At 33.0% G+C, this 16,922-nt stretch overlaps 1 protein-coding gene across 2 annotated transcripts in view; it reads right to left on the minus strand.

The window, feature by feature from the left end:
- The window catches only part of CERT1 (ceramide transporter 1), a 73,567-nt gene that overhangs the window by 10,806 nt on the left and 45,839 nt on the right, over nucleotides 1–16,922 (minus strand). The window contains exons 6-14 of one of the 2 annotated variants that reach the window (XM_087958272.1): nucleotides 15,778–15,861; nucleotides 13,176–13,333; nucleotides 10,374–10,466; nucleotides 8,533–8,619; nucleotides 7,872–7,964; nucleotides 7,249–7,323; nucleotides 3,949–4,044; nucleotides 2,904–3,036; nucleotides 2,605–2,675 (exon numbers count right to left, since the gene is read on the minus strand). In XM_087958272.1, coding sequence (XP_087814398.1) covers nucleotides 2,605–2,675; nucleotides 2,904–3,036; nucleotides 3,949–4,044; nucleotides 7,249–7,323; nucleotides 7,872–7,964; nucleotides 8,533–8,619; nucleotides 10,374–10,466; nucleotides 13,176–13,333; nucleotides 15,778–15,861 — 890 coding nt within the window. The remainder of the gene's footprint in view (nucleotides 1–2,604; nucleotides 2,676–2,903; nucleotides 3,037–3,948; nucleotides 4,045–7,248; nucleotides 7,324–7,871; nucleotides 7,965–8,532; nucleotides 8,620–10,373; nucleotides 10,467–13,175; nucleotides 13,334–15,777; nucleotides 15,862–16,922) is intronic. The other variant, XM_087958273.1, reaches the window with a different exon arrangement.

Consider the following 16,922-nt stretch of genomic DNA (forward strand, 5'->3'; position numbering starts at 1 on the left):
AATGCAGAAGAGAGAATTAGAAGTAGAGAGACAAGGGGGTAAAAGGGGGAGGGAGAAGATGAGAGAGAAGAAAGAAAGGAAAAGAAGTTATAAAGGACAGAAGCAAAATATAGAGAAACAGGGCCTGTTTAGAGATAATGGATGAAAACTTAATGGAAAAAGGGATTCTGCAAAGGTACATAAGATAGTCTGGTTATATTAGAAGCAGAAATAATTTTAGAAAATAGGAAACAATGTATGATTAAAATGTTTCATAAAATAGCTATCGTAATTCAGTAAAATGCTTGTCAATAAATAAATGTAACAAAATGAATATTTAATGATTTACAAAATATATGTGAAGAGAAATAAGGGAAAAATTAATTATGGAGATTATATGAGTTTTTAAGGAAGTATGATATTTAATTGAAAAGGAGTGTTAAAGATGTTAAGATTTTAATGATTATTGATAGAACTGAAATGGAATGAAATGAGAGTTTATAATTACATATATTTATAATCTTTTTTTTTCTTTTAAAGAATATAGCATGTATTATAAAAGAATGTACCAAGCAGAATTCGATTGGAAGTTATGTATTATGTATTATATTGAAGGTCATAACCTTAAGGTATATATTGAAGTTTAAATAAGAGTTGAATGGATATAATTAAAAGATATAAAGGTATCATACTCCAATTAGTAACTACAGGAGATAATTTGTTTAATGAGAAAAGACAATATGAAATTGAAACAGAACAGACAAAAGTATAAATATAATGATTTGAATTGAGATGAGATAATCAAAATAAAATTGAGAAAATTAAAAGAGGGGAAAAACTATATAGAAAATGTAGAATAGTATAAGATATGGAACAGAACACAAAAAGGAGCATGAAATTGAGTTTTGTGTCTGCATAAAGAAGTTCAACCCCGGACAATGCTATTTTCAAAAAAGATGTTTTACTTGTATTTTGTATGTGTGAAAACCCAAATAAAACTTTATTTAAAAAAAAAAAGAGACCAGATGGCTGGCGAGGAGGTGGGGCAACAGAGGTGATACGGACAGCGGATGGACTCATATACGCGGAAGATTGTGGCATCAGAGCCCTTCCCGGGTGTACACTGGCCTGTGAGGGGGTGAGGAAAGGAACCTTGGAAATTGTGTTACCTCCTGCCTCCGTGTATCAAGGAGATCAAGTGGCTGCCAGCGATGCCCTCAGGTGAAGATGTTGTGAGGGAGAGGCTCAATCTCCTCCCCTCTAGAGCTTCTCTTCCTCCTCACCAGAAGGGGGAGCCTCAATCCCCTCCCCTCTGGGGCTTCTCTTCCTCCTCGCCTGAAGGGGGAGGCTCAATCCCCTCCCCTCCGGAGCTTCTCTTCCTCCTTGCCAGAAGGGGGAGGTTTATCCGCCTCCCCTCAGGAGCTTCTCTTCCTCCTGCCCAGAAGCACTCACACGCAAAGCGCTCACCGCCCCTCTGGCACCCAACAAGCCTCCTCCTTCCTGCTGGGCATGTGAGCGCTTCTGGCGAGGAGGAAGAGGGGGTTGAGCCTCCCCCTCACAACATCTTCACCTGAGGGCATTGCTGGCAGCCACTTCCTGTGGATCAGGAGGTCCGCGCTCTTCCCACTGCTGCTCAGCCTCCTCGATGGGCTGAGGCAGGAGGCAGCAGCCATGACACGGGTTTGCTTGGGAGACTGCAGGATTGCCCCACCTCCCCACCAGCCACCTGCTCTTCAGCACGCTGCGGCCCACCAAAAAATTTTCATGGACCACCAGTGGGCCGTGGCCCACTGGTTGGTGACCACTGTCTTAAGCTGTTAGTCAAAAGATGAGGATGCAAATAAATTCATAATAAATAATTAAATAAATAAATAAATGGAAACAACTATAATACATTGTTTAATATAAAGGTACTCTAAGGTTCAGGGGTATTTGATACTACCTCTGAGCTTGGTTGTTTTCTTGCAGCTATTTCATTGCTCAAACTGTTACCTAATTTGGGTAATGAAATGTCTGCAAAAAAACAACCAAGCTCAGAGAGCACCAAGAATCCTTCATTTCAACCCTGAGTTACAAATATTCTTCTCTATCAATATGGTAAAATTGTATCTTTACTGCAAAATCGGTTACCCTTCAAGATGAAGACATCCCAGTTTGTAGCTTGGTCTTAGCCATTACTTTGGCTTTCAATGTAACATGATAATTAGGGCATCATTTTAGAAATATTTTTAAATCATGATTTAGGAAATGATTTTCTTCCTGTCACCCACTCAAAGGCACATAGCATCTGGGGAAAGACTGAACCTTGGAAGTTTGGAATAACAAAGCTTATGTTCTGTTACTGAGCTATAGTCTCTCCTCAATTATTATTGTACTTGCTTCTCTAAAAACAAATAAGATCTGAATTACTTGGAACAAAAATACATGATCAAGATTAAAGAAACTTCTAACCAAATTTTGCAAAAGAGTAACAAACATCAATCTGCAACTATTTTTTCCTGATGATTCAGGAATGTTCTAACAGGAAAAACCAGATAAGACAGAAATTTATAAGCTTTAGGTAGCTTTCTTTCTTCATAGCGCTTATAGTACCTTGAAGTGTTATGAAACAATGCTAAATATTACCTTATGTGTTTGGTAGACGATGATTGCATTATCAGCTAGAGTTTCTACAACACGGAAATTTTCAATGGTTGCTAAAGACAAGTTCAAAAAAAGAAAAAAAAGAAAAGAAATAATTAAAATATAGCAATGATGATTTCACATATCAGTTAGATCAGAATTAGCCAGATCTCTGTCCTCTGAATGAGTTAAAACTGCAAGTCCTAGAATTTCCAGACATATTAGCTGAAAATAGGGAATTGGACTAAGTGGATGTCAATTGAACAGTAGCTAATACAAATAAATAAACTACGTTTACTTACTTTCCCAATCATTGCGAACATCAACATTCCAGAAATAGTGGCAGACCTCATGTCCTGTAACGCCTTTGACTGCATGTGTGGCCTTCAATGGATCTAGAACAATGCCATTTTCTTCTACCTCCCTCCTGTACACCTTTGAATAAATATAAAATATTTTAAATCTTTTTTATATTCTTAATTCACTTTTGAAATTGGTGGGGACAATCCTGGATTAGTAAAATTAGAAATTAGTAAAAATACCATTCATTTAAATATAGAACATAAAACTGACTTGTTGGACCATACCAAGTCCCATCTTATTCTGTTTTTTTTCTCTCTCTCACACGGATGCTTCTAGGATATTCACAGGTTAGGGATGGATGTATAACATGTCTCTCTATTGTACCTCCGTTACTGGCATCTATAGACATGCTCTCCCCCATACTGAAGGTAACTGAATTTTTAAAGCCAGTGGGCCTTGATAGACCTTTCTTCAATGAATATATTTAGCTCTCTTTAATCCTATCCAAGTTAGCGGCTATCACATCTACTGATAATTAATTTCACAGGTTAATTATGCTCTGTACAAAGAAATGCTTCATTTTGTTCATTTGAAATATTGTTCCAATCAACTTTATAAGTTCTAATATTTTGACAGGAAAAAAAAACTTCTTCATTCTTTCCATTCTATGTAAGATTTCATTCAGTTTAATAATGTCTCCCTATCCTTTTTTTAAGTTACAAAGTTCCAAACATTCCAGCTTTTTCCAGTACACAAGGAGTTCAAGGTCTCTGAGAATTTTTGGAATATTTTTGTACTTTTCTAGCACAGTCATATTGTTTTTCAAGTGTATAGACTAGAATTGTAAACATTATTCTAGACAGAGAAACAAAGTAATATATGTTCTAAATAGCTAAAACAAATAGCAGCTTAAAGCTTGAACCAGATCTGGAGATCCAATTTCAACCTTTTTACTGAATTAACAACCTCAGGGAAATTAGCAACTCTTTGTCTAAATTATTATTCATTTTAACATATTTATAAAATATGAAATATTCTACTTACCTTCATTTCACCTTCTTCAACCACTAGTTGCCAGTTTGCATCACCCCCTACATCCTGTAACGAATATGTCATGTGGTTCTGCATCATCTCTTCCACCTTTCAAAACAAAACAGGAATAAATTGAAAATACATTTATGGAAGTATTTTTAGCTCTTCTGTAGCCTGGAGATACTCACATGATTGCCATTAACGTGCCATTACACAAATCATTGTATAAATAAATAAATAAGTAAGTAAGTAAAACGACTGTGCAAAAATATATTATCAACAAAGAAACAGACTTGAGCAAAGAACTTCCATAATCAGACAAGCAAGCAAGCAAGCAAGCAAGCAAGCACAAATACATGGGATTCAACCAGAAAGTCTCTTAATCACAATACATTTGGGGGGGGGGGTCCCTTTAGGAAACAATTTATATTAATATGATTTCAGGATATATTTAAACAGACTTAAATTGATATGTTAAATTTAAGTAAATGTAAAAGTAAACATTCAAACCAGGTCTAAATTGGGAGCATGTTCCCATTAGCGTTAAGAACATTTGCCAGAATATTTCAATTTACCAGCAATCCATGTACTCATCAATATACCCATCTCAATCTGCTTATCTCTGCTCTACTGTAACTTACATGACATTAGAGAATGCCACTGAATGACTTTCCTTCCTATCATCAAATATCCTTACAAAGATATGACCTATTTGCAGAGGTGGTATTCAGCAGGTTCTGACCAGTTCTGGAGAACCGGTAGCAGAAATTTTGAGTAGTTCGGAGAACCGGCAAATCCCACCTCTGACTGGAGATTTTACAGTATCCTTCTCCTGCCACTCCCACCAAGCCACACCCACAGAACCGGTAGTAAAAAAAATTGAATCCCACCACTGCCTATTTGTTTATAAAATCACACAGAAATCAACCTGAGACCTCAAAATTGCTCTATTCTTAAAATTACTTTTATTCTTAAAATTACTTTTAAGAATAGAAATTAAGAAAGTAGACTGGAGAACTACTAAGAACATCTACTTTATAGAAACTCTACTGCTTAAAACCTTAATCGGTTGACTGATTCACATTTTTAAATAGGAACCTTCATTTGATATAGAGGCATTACTCTGAACAACAATGTGCAAATGTAAGAGAACACAACTAATCATTCTCAAAGCCAAATAATCTTCAATCAAGTCTCTTTCCTATTGCTAAATATCTTAAGTTTTCTGTGTATAAGTGTTTTAAATGCTGTACCAAGTAAATAGAAATGTTTCCAGCCTCATAAATTATATAAGTTGTTCCAATTTTACAGTCTTTTCCTGTATATTTGATAAATTTTATTAACTGAATAATTTATTTTATTCTACCAGCTAAAGGAAAAAGTCAGTTTGCTATGTAATATGCTGAAGCCATGTTTTCTATTACCACATTGGTTTGTAAGGCAATATTTTTCAACATCATAACTCTAAAGGTTAACAGATATTTCAGGGAAAAGGCTTGATTCTTAGGAATTGTATACATTTTTTTCCTATATACACCCTAGAATCACATTACTTGCAGTATGATTTTATTCATGCATATTTTATAATTGAATGAAACAAGACATAATGGAAATCTACCTACATATTTATTATTTCTTAAAGTTAACTCCATTTGAAACATTACGGAGAGGTCACATATAATCAATAACTTTTGAACTTCTGGCATAAAAATGGAGGAATTGTGTTTGACAAACAGCACACACATTTTAGAGCCTCACAGACAAATTGCTCAATTTAAGAATATTCTCTCAATTAGCAATTATTAGTTTGAATAGTAAATATTTGGCCTGATCTGAAGTTGTTGCAAACATAGTCTTGTATCTAACATCATGTCTGCTTCCAATCACTGTTAGTTATTCACAAATCCATTATTAGGCTTCCATCTTAATACAAATTCTATCATATTAATTTCAATTATCAAATGAGAACTAAACAACCATGCCAAGTTTTGTAAAATAAACTTGTTCTGAAAGCAAAGACAATAGTTGATATTGTATTTTTTTGCTTTCTGTTATGGTACATTCCTGAAATTTTAAAGATCATTTATACTCATAAAGAAAAATGTGAACTTTTGAACTTTAGATACAATAAAAATCAATGAAAAAATGTCTGCATTTTAAGAAAAACCTTCATTCAAATATTTTTTATCATAGCATTGAATAAGATGGGTAGAAATGTTCTTTCTTCCTGCCACATATTTTACATGATACTGTTAAATTAGTCTATGCTAGTAATTAAATGTCATTTTGAATTCTATGTTGTAAAAATAATCTTCAATTACTAGATAATTATTCAAAAGCAAAAAGCAGATATCCCTTGGTAATATGTAGACTGAAAAAAATATCTCCAAATTTTTTCTCTGAATTATAATATCTTGCAGAAGTCAAGCTGTAATATCAAAGAGCTAAATATAGAAACATCAATAACCACAGAGCTTTAGACCTCTAGTCTGTGTTATTGGGAATTACAAAAACATTCTTCCTTGTCTCAGTTCTTAGAATCTTACATGGACTTTCTTTAAAATAGTTTTTAGTATTTGAGGGATATTCTCTCCAAAGACCACAGAATCAAATTGTTAAGTAAATGTTTAGAAAAAGCATCAAGTTATATATACTGGTAGGTTATTTAAGGACAGATTTATTTATATTGGAAGCTGAATACAGAGCCTGCATAGTATCTAAGTTCTTTTAAAAAAATTACAAATTTGAGAAGTCTTCTCCAACATGGAGGTCATTAAAAATAGAAGTGTTGGGCACATGCCAAACATTGAACAAGAGTGAACAAAGATGAGTGTTACTCTGTACCAATGTAACTTGCTCATGTCATGATCCAAACGTCAAATGAAAATTCACATAGTAGATCTCCAACTCAAAGTACTTAAATGTTGGATCATCAGAATATTGAATTACTATGAATAATTTTTGTCTTGACAAGATTAACTATGTCATTGAAGAATTAAAATTTCTGAATATTGTACAATGTTTGAGAAATTGCAAGAATATAAGGGATATTACTTAAAACACAAGTATTGTTTTTTACAGAATGGAATAAAACATTTGGAACGTCTTGGACTGATATGCAACAAAACTGTTTCACAATCGTATTTAACTCTTCCTATTCACTAGAATATACAGTTCCTTCCTACAGTTTATGTGCACTTTGTTTAAAACAAGCGTAAACAGTTAACATAACAAGAAGAAAAGAAGTGACCATGAAGGTGAAATACAGCAAGACGACATGGTAAAGCCACTCTGCATGTAGAAATACAGTACCTGGGAGCTGAATCTGTGACCATCAGAGGTACTGACTAGATCAATGGAAGACATGGAGGAAGAGCGACTATAGGGCTAACAGAGACAGACAAAGAAAAAACCAAGTAATCAGAACAAAGGCACAACAGAGCATTTTGTACCAACTTCCACGCACAAGATTATGAAGAAGAAACAAAAGCACCATAAGCAGCAAGTACAGCAGCAAATGCTGACTTCATGCACCTATTATGTATTATATTCCAAACACTGCTCAGTAAAGAATTCTTTCTCAGAATACTAAATATTGTTGCCTAGGTTTGGTACACAAGATGTGTTCACTAATTCATAATAAACCATTCTCTAACAGTGAAAAATGAAAGCTTGCAGAAATCTAGTAAAATAAAAGTCCTCCTTATTACAGTTTAGTTAAACTTAATTTTGAAGCATGCACGCTTAGCAGAAAAACGTTTCTTAAGTTCATCAATGTAGCAAAAGTAATTGTTCTTCCAGCAGATAGTAAAGCAGTTTGAATGGCTCTATTGATACATAATAGGATGTTTACATATTACATAACCATAATCTATTATGTTAATTGGAACACAGAATTGATTCAACTTTCAGGTCACATTTTGGAAGCTTCTTACCTTTTGGACAAATCTATGATTCCCCACACCAGAAAATACATCGCCAGGTGGCAGGGAAGTTGGCCAGTGTAATCTGACTTTTTCACTTTGGGACTATAAGAACAAATATATATAAATATATATAAATATATTTATTATTCTACAATTTTGGATGTATCATGAAAACATTAAATAATTTGAAAAATATTTCTCAGTGATAGGCACATTATGGCTCTCCATCTTCCAAGCTAAGAACACAAAGCCTTGAACATAATTCCTGCATAACAGCAAACAGCAATTGTCTCTTACTTTAATGTAAATAATGAAAAAAAAATATTAAAATCAAATGCTTATAAAAATAATAAAGGCAGGACTAAAAATCAATCAAACAAACAAATAGGCTCCTTTTCATTCTGAAGCCCATGAACTGTATACTATAGATCAGGAGTCTTCAAACTTGACAGCTTTAAGAATTGTGGACTTCAACTCCCAGAATTCCTCCTGTCATGTTAAGCTCAGGAATTCTGGAAGCTGAAGTCCACAAGTCTTAAACTTGCCAAGTTTGAAGACTCTTGTTGTAGATATTTACTATAGTATGTGTATTCTAAAATACACGTACTATATAGTAAATGATACAACATTGTGACACAGCTCTGCCTAGAACTTCATATACTAATATTACCTGTTCTTCTATTTTGTCTTGACGATCTAGAGCAGCTTCAACAGCATCAAAGAATTCTTCTTCATTAATCAAACTGTTGGGACCTTCCTATAGCAAAAATCATTAGAAAGTAAACTTAATAAGGTAAAAGTAAAGGTTTCCCTCGCACATACGTGCTAGTTGTTTCCGGCTCCAAGGCAACTCAAAAGTATACTGCAAATGAATAAAAATACTGCAGCAGATTTCTTTGGATCTGCTTATATTGTTATTTTAGATACTTTATCAATTTGAAAAGAATATGTGGTTTTATTATTTTGTAATAATATTAAAAATGTCTGAATCAACATATAACTAGGAAACCATATTGTTTAAAAGAGGGGGGGAACCCAAATCAAATAATTATAAATAAAAACAGGTTCACTCTCTGAGTAGAAGACAAATAAGAGGCCACCATAAGGATGCCACTAAAGAGCAATGCGTGCCAAAACAACTAGGTACAAAGATAGTCCCGTTCCGCCAGCCCCCCCGTGCTGAACACTTAATTCCCACGGCACTGTCTCTCATTTGTCATCTTTTCTCATCTTTTTATTTTTCCTACTACCTTCTATTAGTTTATGACTTATCAATTGTTGTTTTTAATTTATGATTAATGATTGTAACTATAATTATGAACTGTGAGAGGCACTGGAGACAAATTCCTTGTGGGTCCAATCACACTATTCTGTTCTGTTCTGTGCTATGTTGTTCTATTCCAATGCTTAAAAAAAAAACACGTCACAAGGAAGGTAATCCAATCATTAATGAATAAAGTACAAAGACAGATTTATCTTCTCTATACTTTTTGTTCATTTAAATGTCACCTTTATTTATTTGTTAAATTTATTTGTCCCCTATCTCATTGTGAGGCTACTCTAGGCAGTTTACCTAATAGTAAAAACAGAGAAATTAAAAGAACTGTAAGCATAACAGTAGAAAAAGAATGAAGCAATAAATTAAACAAATAAATAATGAAAATATGAGATTAAAAAATCAGTGGAGAGAAGCAAGGAATGCAGGGTGGGAGGTGGGGTTTCCTATCAATCTAGTAGCCTCCTCCAGTATGGTACTCCCTCATTGGGTCCTCGGCCAATTTGTACAGCTAGAACTATAGGCTCTTGTGGAAGGATAGGAGGGCAGGGGCAGATTTCACCCCGGAGTGGGGCGGGGAAGAGAATGTTCCACTGTGGCAGAGAAGGCTCTTCTTCTGAATCTTAACAGCCAATTTTTTTTTACTGATGGAATCTGTAGTAGGCCCTCTCTGCCAGCATGAGTGGGATGAGTCTGATCTAGAAGGACAAGAGTATTTTAGGAGTTACAGAGCTGAATCTAACTGAATTCATCTTTTACAATGCTCTTTTACATAATTTCATATTTTATTTTATTCAAGTTGCTCATAGTGATTACAAAACTGAAAGGTAGAATATATTGCTTTTCTAAGCCTTCTTATAAATAGGGTTGATAATTTGGAAGATAACAGATAACCAGAGTTGGAAAGGACCTTGTAGGTCATCTAGTCCAGCCCCTGCCCAAGTGGGGGACCCTACACCATTTCTGACAAATGGTAGAAGAGTTGCATATGTTTTAGATATACAATATTTAATACAGAGAACACAACAAGAGCAGTTGGGGCTCTTATTGCTTTTTCATTGTGTACCCAACTCTTGTTTCTGGATATTCTTAACCCAAGATAAACAATGAACAAACCAAAACAAGAATGAAACTTTGTTCCTCAATATTTAAGTACCTATTTGAATCTACCTTTAATGGATGTATATAAATCCAGACTTGGTTTTAAAATAGAAAGCTTGCAGATAAACACATACCTCATAATCTGGTCCCCCAAAATGAGATTTTTTTTTTAGTTCAGTCATTGCATTTTTGTATGCTTCTTCTATTCGCCTCCTTTTTTCAACCTCCTACAAGAATATTAAAAAGAGACAGTATGTTTTAAACAAAGTCTTAAACAATTCAAAACTTAGACAGACTTTTACAATTTACTGCATCACAATATAAAGTGTAATAGTAAGGTACACTCTCTAATTACAGTAAATGATCAGCATAAGGAAATTAAGAAGGAACTTTTGCTTTGGGAACAATTAGTTTCAGTCTTTAGCTACGTAAGGCCCTTAACTAAATAAAAATAATATAGCAATGAAAAACAAAGGCGAAAACCCAAAGAAATGTTATATGTTCTACTGCCTGTTAGAAAGTATTCAGTGATTGCTCTTGCCCTCAACAGAAACCATCAACTGGAGAGGGTCCAAACTATCATTTATTAGTTCTAAAGTTAACAAATTACAATGGGTCACTGTACTTAGAAATGTAAAGAGCAAGACCACAAGTTCACATAGCTCTTACATAAAATGTTGATTAAAGACAGTTTGAATATCTGTATACATTAGCAGATCTCCCAAAGGGAAAATTCCCAGTATAACTGAAAAGGAAACAAAGTAATGAGGAGTCCTTGGTGGTCTCTGAGCTTGATTGTTTTCTTAGATGTGTTTCATTATCCAAAGTTTGGGTAATGAAACATCTGCAACAAAACAACCAAGCTCAGAGACCACCAGGGACCCCTCTTTTCAACCCTGAGCTACAAATATTCTCCTTTATCAGAATCAAGGGAGGCACAGAAGAGAGACATGGGCATCTTTTAAGGTGTGAAATAATTACACCATTACAGATTCCCAGGAAGGAAACATAGTAGTTTTGATATATTAGTTGAGCTAAGGATTTGTTAAAAGGCTGAGCCTGAGTTTACAATGAGAGAAGAATAGGCATGGAGGCATATATCTTTAAATGCTGCCACTTTTAAAGTGTGACCTTTATAATCAGTTAGTTGAAACCAGTCATAGATTGTCAAAATAATAAAACCACATACCTAAAAGTGCTACATGAGATACTACACAGAACATCCATATGTAAAAAGAAAAAAGCATAAAACTACATCTATATAAGTATGCGTTCCATATGTATGTATGTAAATCTATATAAATGTATGCATTCCAACTTTTAGAATGAAGAAGCTTTTCATTGTCACTGCTTTATGTTTGTATTTCCTTTAGGGTGCAGAAATACAAACACAATGCAGAGTACATTAAACCTTTCTTTAAACTACAGTATTTGTCAAGAGACAGGAACAACTATACAACTATAGTTGTATAGAATGTATAGGCAACTATACAATGAATGTAGTTGAATTGTCTGGTGCAGCAAGCATATCTATACATGTAGACTAAAGTTAACTACTTTATTATATTCTGCCTATTATACAGGAATATCCCCAGATTGCTTGCCTTCTCTTGGTAACAGATAAGGTTCTACTATGGAGTTTAGGGGAGAGTCAGTTCTGTACCTCTTGTGGCTACACAAGGATTCAAAGCCAATTTCCTACTTGAGACCTTCTTCCTACTGGCCTTGGTGTTACCCAACATAAATGCTGTTTTTATTCAATTTAATATTATGGAATTCCTTTAACTCTACTTATTCAATTATTCAAATCCTAAAGTAATACATTCTTAGAAATCTTATAACTAAATGTATGGTATTATGTATAATACAATTAAGTATTTGCAAGCCAGAGGTCATCAAAGTTTTTGGAAACAAGTCAGTGAAAATGTTCAAATGAGATATTAATTCTATTCCAATTATCGAAGGTTTGAGAGGTGATATTCTTCCAATGGTTTAGCACTGACTGTTCAGTAAATGAAGCTTACTTTGTTTAAATAAACAGAATATATATATATATATATATATATATATATATATATATATATATATATATATATATATATATATATATATATTATAATATTATAATATAATATATATAATATAATATAATATAATATAATATAATATAATATAATATAATATAATATAATATAATATAATATAATATAATATAATATAATATAATAAATATTATATTATATATTATATATTATATATTATATATTATATATTATATATTATATATATATATATATATTATATACTATATACTATATATTATATATTATATATTATATATATGGTATATTTACATGCTAACTCTTCAAAGTCTTTCGGAACAAATTGACAATTTATTCATACCTTCAAAAGTCTCAGTATTTAACATTTCCTAAAGTAAACTGCCTAAAAAAAACAAAGATGGTGAGGCCTATAATGAATCAGAGACATGGTAGAATTCAGGAGAACATATTTCAGAAAAAATTGTTTCTGTCTGAATTAAGTTTCTTTAGACTCACAGTGAATAAATATCTATAACCAAAATTAAAAAACAAATATTAAAGTACATTTCAGACTTACACAATCTAATCCAGAAATGAAAGTAATCAATATGTTTGAATTGCATATCAAACACAGCTCAGAGATTTTCCCTTGGTTCCACGTAAGATTTCTGAAACCTATATGTTTTAATTCTATTTAAGTAAAAGTAGATTTGTGGATGGAGAACCAAAATGGAATGTGCAGCATTTGCTAACATGTTAATGCAAATGAAGACGTTTTCAGAGCTGTTGTCTTTGTCATATATAACTGAATGTAAATATGGGTCAATATTTTCAGTACATCTGACGTTTTTAAAAAAATCACAATTTAATCCTTGCACAAGTTAAGAGCCTTACCTTATCCAACCTTTTCTGCCAACTCTCCTCACGTTTTACCATTAATTCAATACAATGGGAAAGTGTAGCAAGGATTCCAGCTGTTGTTGCTTTGAAAGTTATAGCTTCACCTTTAAAATCTATACCATTTATTCCCTTGGGTGTAACATGTGGAAACCCTAAAAAACAGATTATAGATATATCAGTACAAACCTTGCTTACTCAAATGAATGTTACCTGAAATTTTTTGGAATGTAGCATGGTGCCTATGCACAGCAAAAATCATTTGGCAATTAAAGTTCATTTGGAGAATACAGGGAAAATTCAGTAGAAGAAATGCCTTCTTCCAACTATATTCCTGTGTATTCTGATTCTCAGTGCTTTAACTCTGCTTTGAAAAAATGTGTGGGTGGCAGGAGTGTTAATATTCTTGTAACAATTGTAGTTTGACAGCGTGAAGCGATTTAATTAAAACAGAACCACCTTAAAAGCTAGCAGATACAGCATTTAAAATCAATAATTATCATGCATTTGAGTCTAATAATACACTATAAAAGCATCTGAAAAATAACCAGGGCATGATAATAATGTCCTTAAAAAATGGAAGGAGATTATAATATACCTAAACAGATGAATTTTCCATAGCTACAGCTTATTTCAGTATTTCACTGAAACAGCCATCTGTTGCTAAGCTTGTTTGAATAAATGATCTATTTAAAAGTATACGAGGTAGAATGTTACAAAAATACATCAATATATATTAAGGATGGAAAAATGTATCATTCAAATCATGTTAGATGTTGTCATATTAAGACTGGGCCTCTCCATTTGCTAAGAGCTGGGATTTAATCAGGTAAGATCAATATATGCTACCGGTATACCTAAAAATCTATTTATAAACCCTATCAGATGTTTTTTAATAAAATATACATTTGTTTGTATAATCTAAATAATGAATCAAGCTTATCCCAACTTAATACCACCATATGTTTTCAGTTTCCTATGTGACAAGAAAAGAAAGACATAGAAAAAAAATGACTGATTATATTAGAAAAAACCCAGAAATCTACATTTTAAAATAAATTTCATTTTAAGTAAATTGTTATGGCAATAACAATGAATAGAAGTATATAACTTGGATTACAACTCAAAAATACAAAATATTTTAGCATAACAAATAAGATAGAAGAAATAAGATAAGTTAAAAAAATAATTTGTTAATAAAAACAAAATGCAGTACATAATTAAAACACTCCTGAAGGCCAGCAAAGAATATATCTACTGAACTTCAAGGCTTATTAAGAAAGTAGAATAATAAATGCATAAAAAATATGAAGTATACTGCAGGTTTTCCATATACAGTGGCAGTACTATACTCTTACGGTATTATTAAAAACAGTTTTATCCTGAAGACTGATAATATAAAATAATAATATATGTAGGTCAAATATAGCATAACTAGAAGAAATTACCTAGCTTAATAGCATAATCAAAGCTGAAAATTAAGCAGTATCAAAATGCAGTCTTCTGTCTCTTGTTAGTCATAAACTTTTTGAAACAAAATTCTGGCTTATGCTCAGAAGGACAAAGGATATCAGACAAAGAGTTCTGTGAGAAAAATATTACATTTAAGATAGATAACCTCTAATACGATTTTATATTTGGTAACCATAAAATTGGTGTCACTAATATAGGTAGAACATCTCTCTATAAGGAAATGGGGAAAAAAGGGCAAATATCTGAATAGCATTCTGAAACCAACTAGGTTCGTTGAACAGTTACTGGTCAGTAACAAAGTCTTCCTAGACTATTTGTGTCTGGTTTCTAGGCAGTTGTCAAGGTAGAAACCACATTACAATAATCTAATATGATGTAAGCATAGCATGAGTGACAATACCTCAGATGAACACTTATCAACAGAAGAAATAGCTAAAGGCATCACCAGTAAGAAATGTTTCTGAATATACACACAATGTAGTTACTGCTATCAAGCATTCTACTTCTGTTCCAACACAGACTGCCAAGCCTTAAGTTCTATTGTTTTATCTATGGGAGTATCAAAATAATTGAAATAAAATTTTAAAAGTGTTATACGCTGCCTTGAATAAATTAATACTTAGGGTTTTTCTTAAACAGATTCATTCCTAAACTTACCTAAATGTAACAGGGGGAAAAATGAATAAAACCATCCTGAAATTAGCAAGTAAGAACAGGGTTATTAATTGGTTTTATAAAACTGCTAAATACTTTCAGTAACTATTAGTTAAATGTAATGTATGGTTTGATCCTATGTCCATTTACATGAGTAAATCTACCAAGTTCAATAACAATTATTTGAAAAACATTAGATAGGGTTAGAGTTGCAAGTCTCTAAAGAAATGTTAATTTCTTTTAAAGCTTTATAATTTTAAATACAATCTTTAAATTATAAAATGTAAATTAGTATATTGCATATCTTCTAAGCATTTAAAATAAAATACATATTTAATTAAAATATATATAATTCTATGTTTGTTGGCATGTTTAGCATATGATGCTGAATCACTTCATGATGTACTCATGAAGTACTCAAAGGATTATTTCACCAGAGCATTTATATTATAATGTACTTAAGTATACCTACATTTTTCTTTACTTCCATTAGCATTATGCAAAAACTCCCCATCTGAACGTGTTGTAGGAAAATCATCTTCATCATCTTCTACCACTACAACAAAGAAATAGATCAATTACTAATGTGCATAGCATCGAATCAGAAGATAGCAGAGAAATAATTTTAAGTCAAAGGTTGTGTCAGCTAGCTAACACTTCTGTATTAGTAACCCATGGAAACATTTTATTAAATCAATATCCAAGCAAAATATAAATTCTATGCATCTTACTAGATATTCATACCTGTATAGTTTTTATATACATCAAATAGGAAATTAATATTATTAAAAATTCAAATGCTAGCAGAAATTAGTTATAATTCAGTTTACTAATGGATAGGTGGGGAGAGATGAGTGCTACTGTGAAACACCAGTTAAGCAATAAAGCTAAGGGGATCTTTAATCATATCCCTTATTAGTATGTTGATTTCATTTCATGACTTTAGTTGCTATATGCTTTCAATTTCCAACTGAAAATAAAAGCCTCTCCTTCCAAATCATCACAGACAGGAATTGACCTTGAAGGAAGAAGGCAAATCACCACAACACCATGCCATCCAACCCCTCTGAGCTGATCCAGGACATTATACTTAATGGTAACAAAAGCTGCTGGTAAGTCAAGTAGGGGAAGGATGGATACACTACCCCACCCCACCCATGGCAGAGGTCATCCAAAAGCAGAATCAATGCCATTTCCATCCCATACCTGGGTCCCAATCCTGGTTGAAAAGGATCCTGACCTCTGAAGCTATTATGTAACTATCTTTTTTATCACCTTCCCCAGAAAGGGAGACGAGTCATTGGAAAAAATTGTCTAATATAGTGGGATCCAGCTATGGCTTCCTGAGGAGGGAACAAACAACCACCCCTTTAAGAGGCAAAGGAACAACCCCTTCACTCAAAGAACAAATAACCACCATCAGAATCCACTCACATGACACCCTGTGGGTCACATTAAAAACACTTGAGAGGCATACATATAAAAAAAACACGTGGCCAAGCTCACAGTCCTGGGGACTCTGTGCACTTCCTCAGATCCAACAGATTCAAATCATTCCCAGACAACCAGCAAGGCTCTTCTCTAGGCATCTCTTCGGGCCAGCACCCAACTGGGAAC

This window comes from Notechis scutatus, chromosome 2 (genome assembly GCF_049901735.1).
Source record: "Notechis scutatus isolate UNSWTSFEM ecotype Mainland chromosome 2, rNotScu1.2, whole genome shotgun sequence".
Classification (NCBI taxonomy): Eukaryota; Metazoa; Chordata; class Lepidosauria; order Squamata; family Elapidae; genus Notechis; species Notechis scutatus.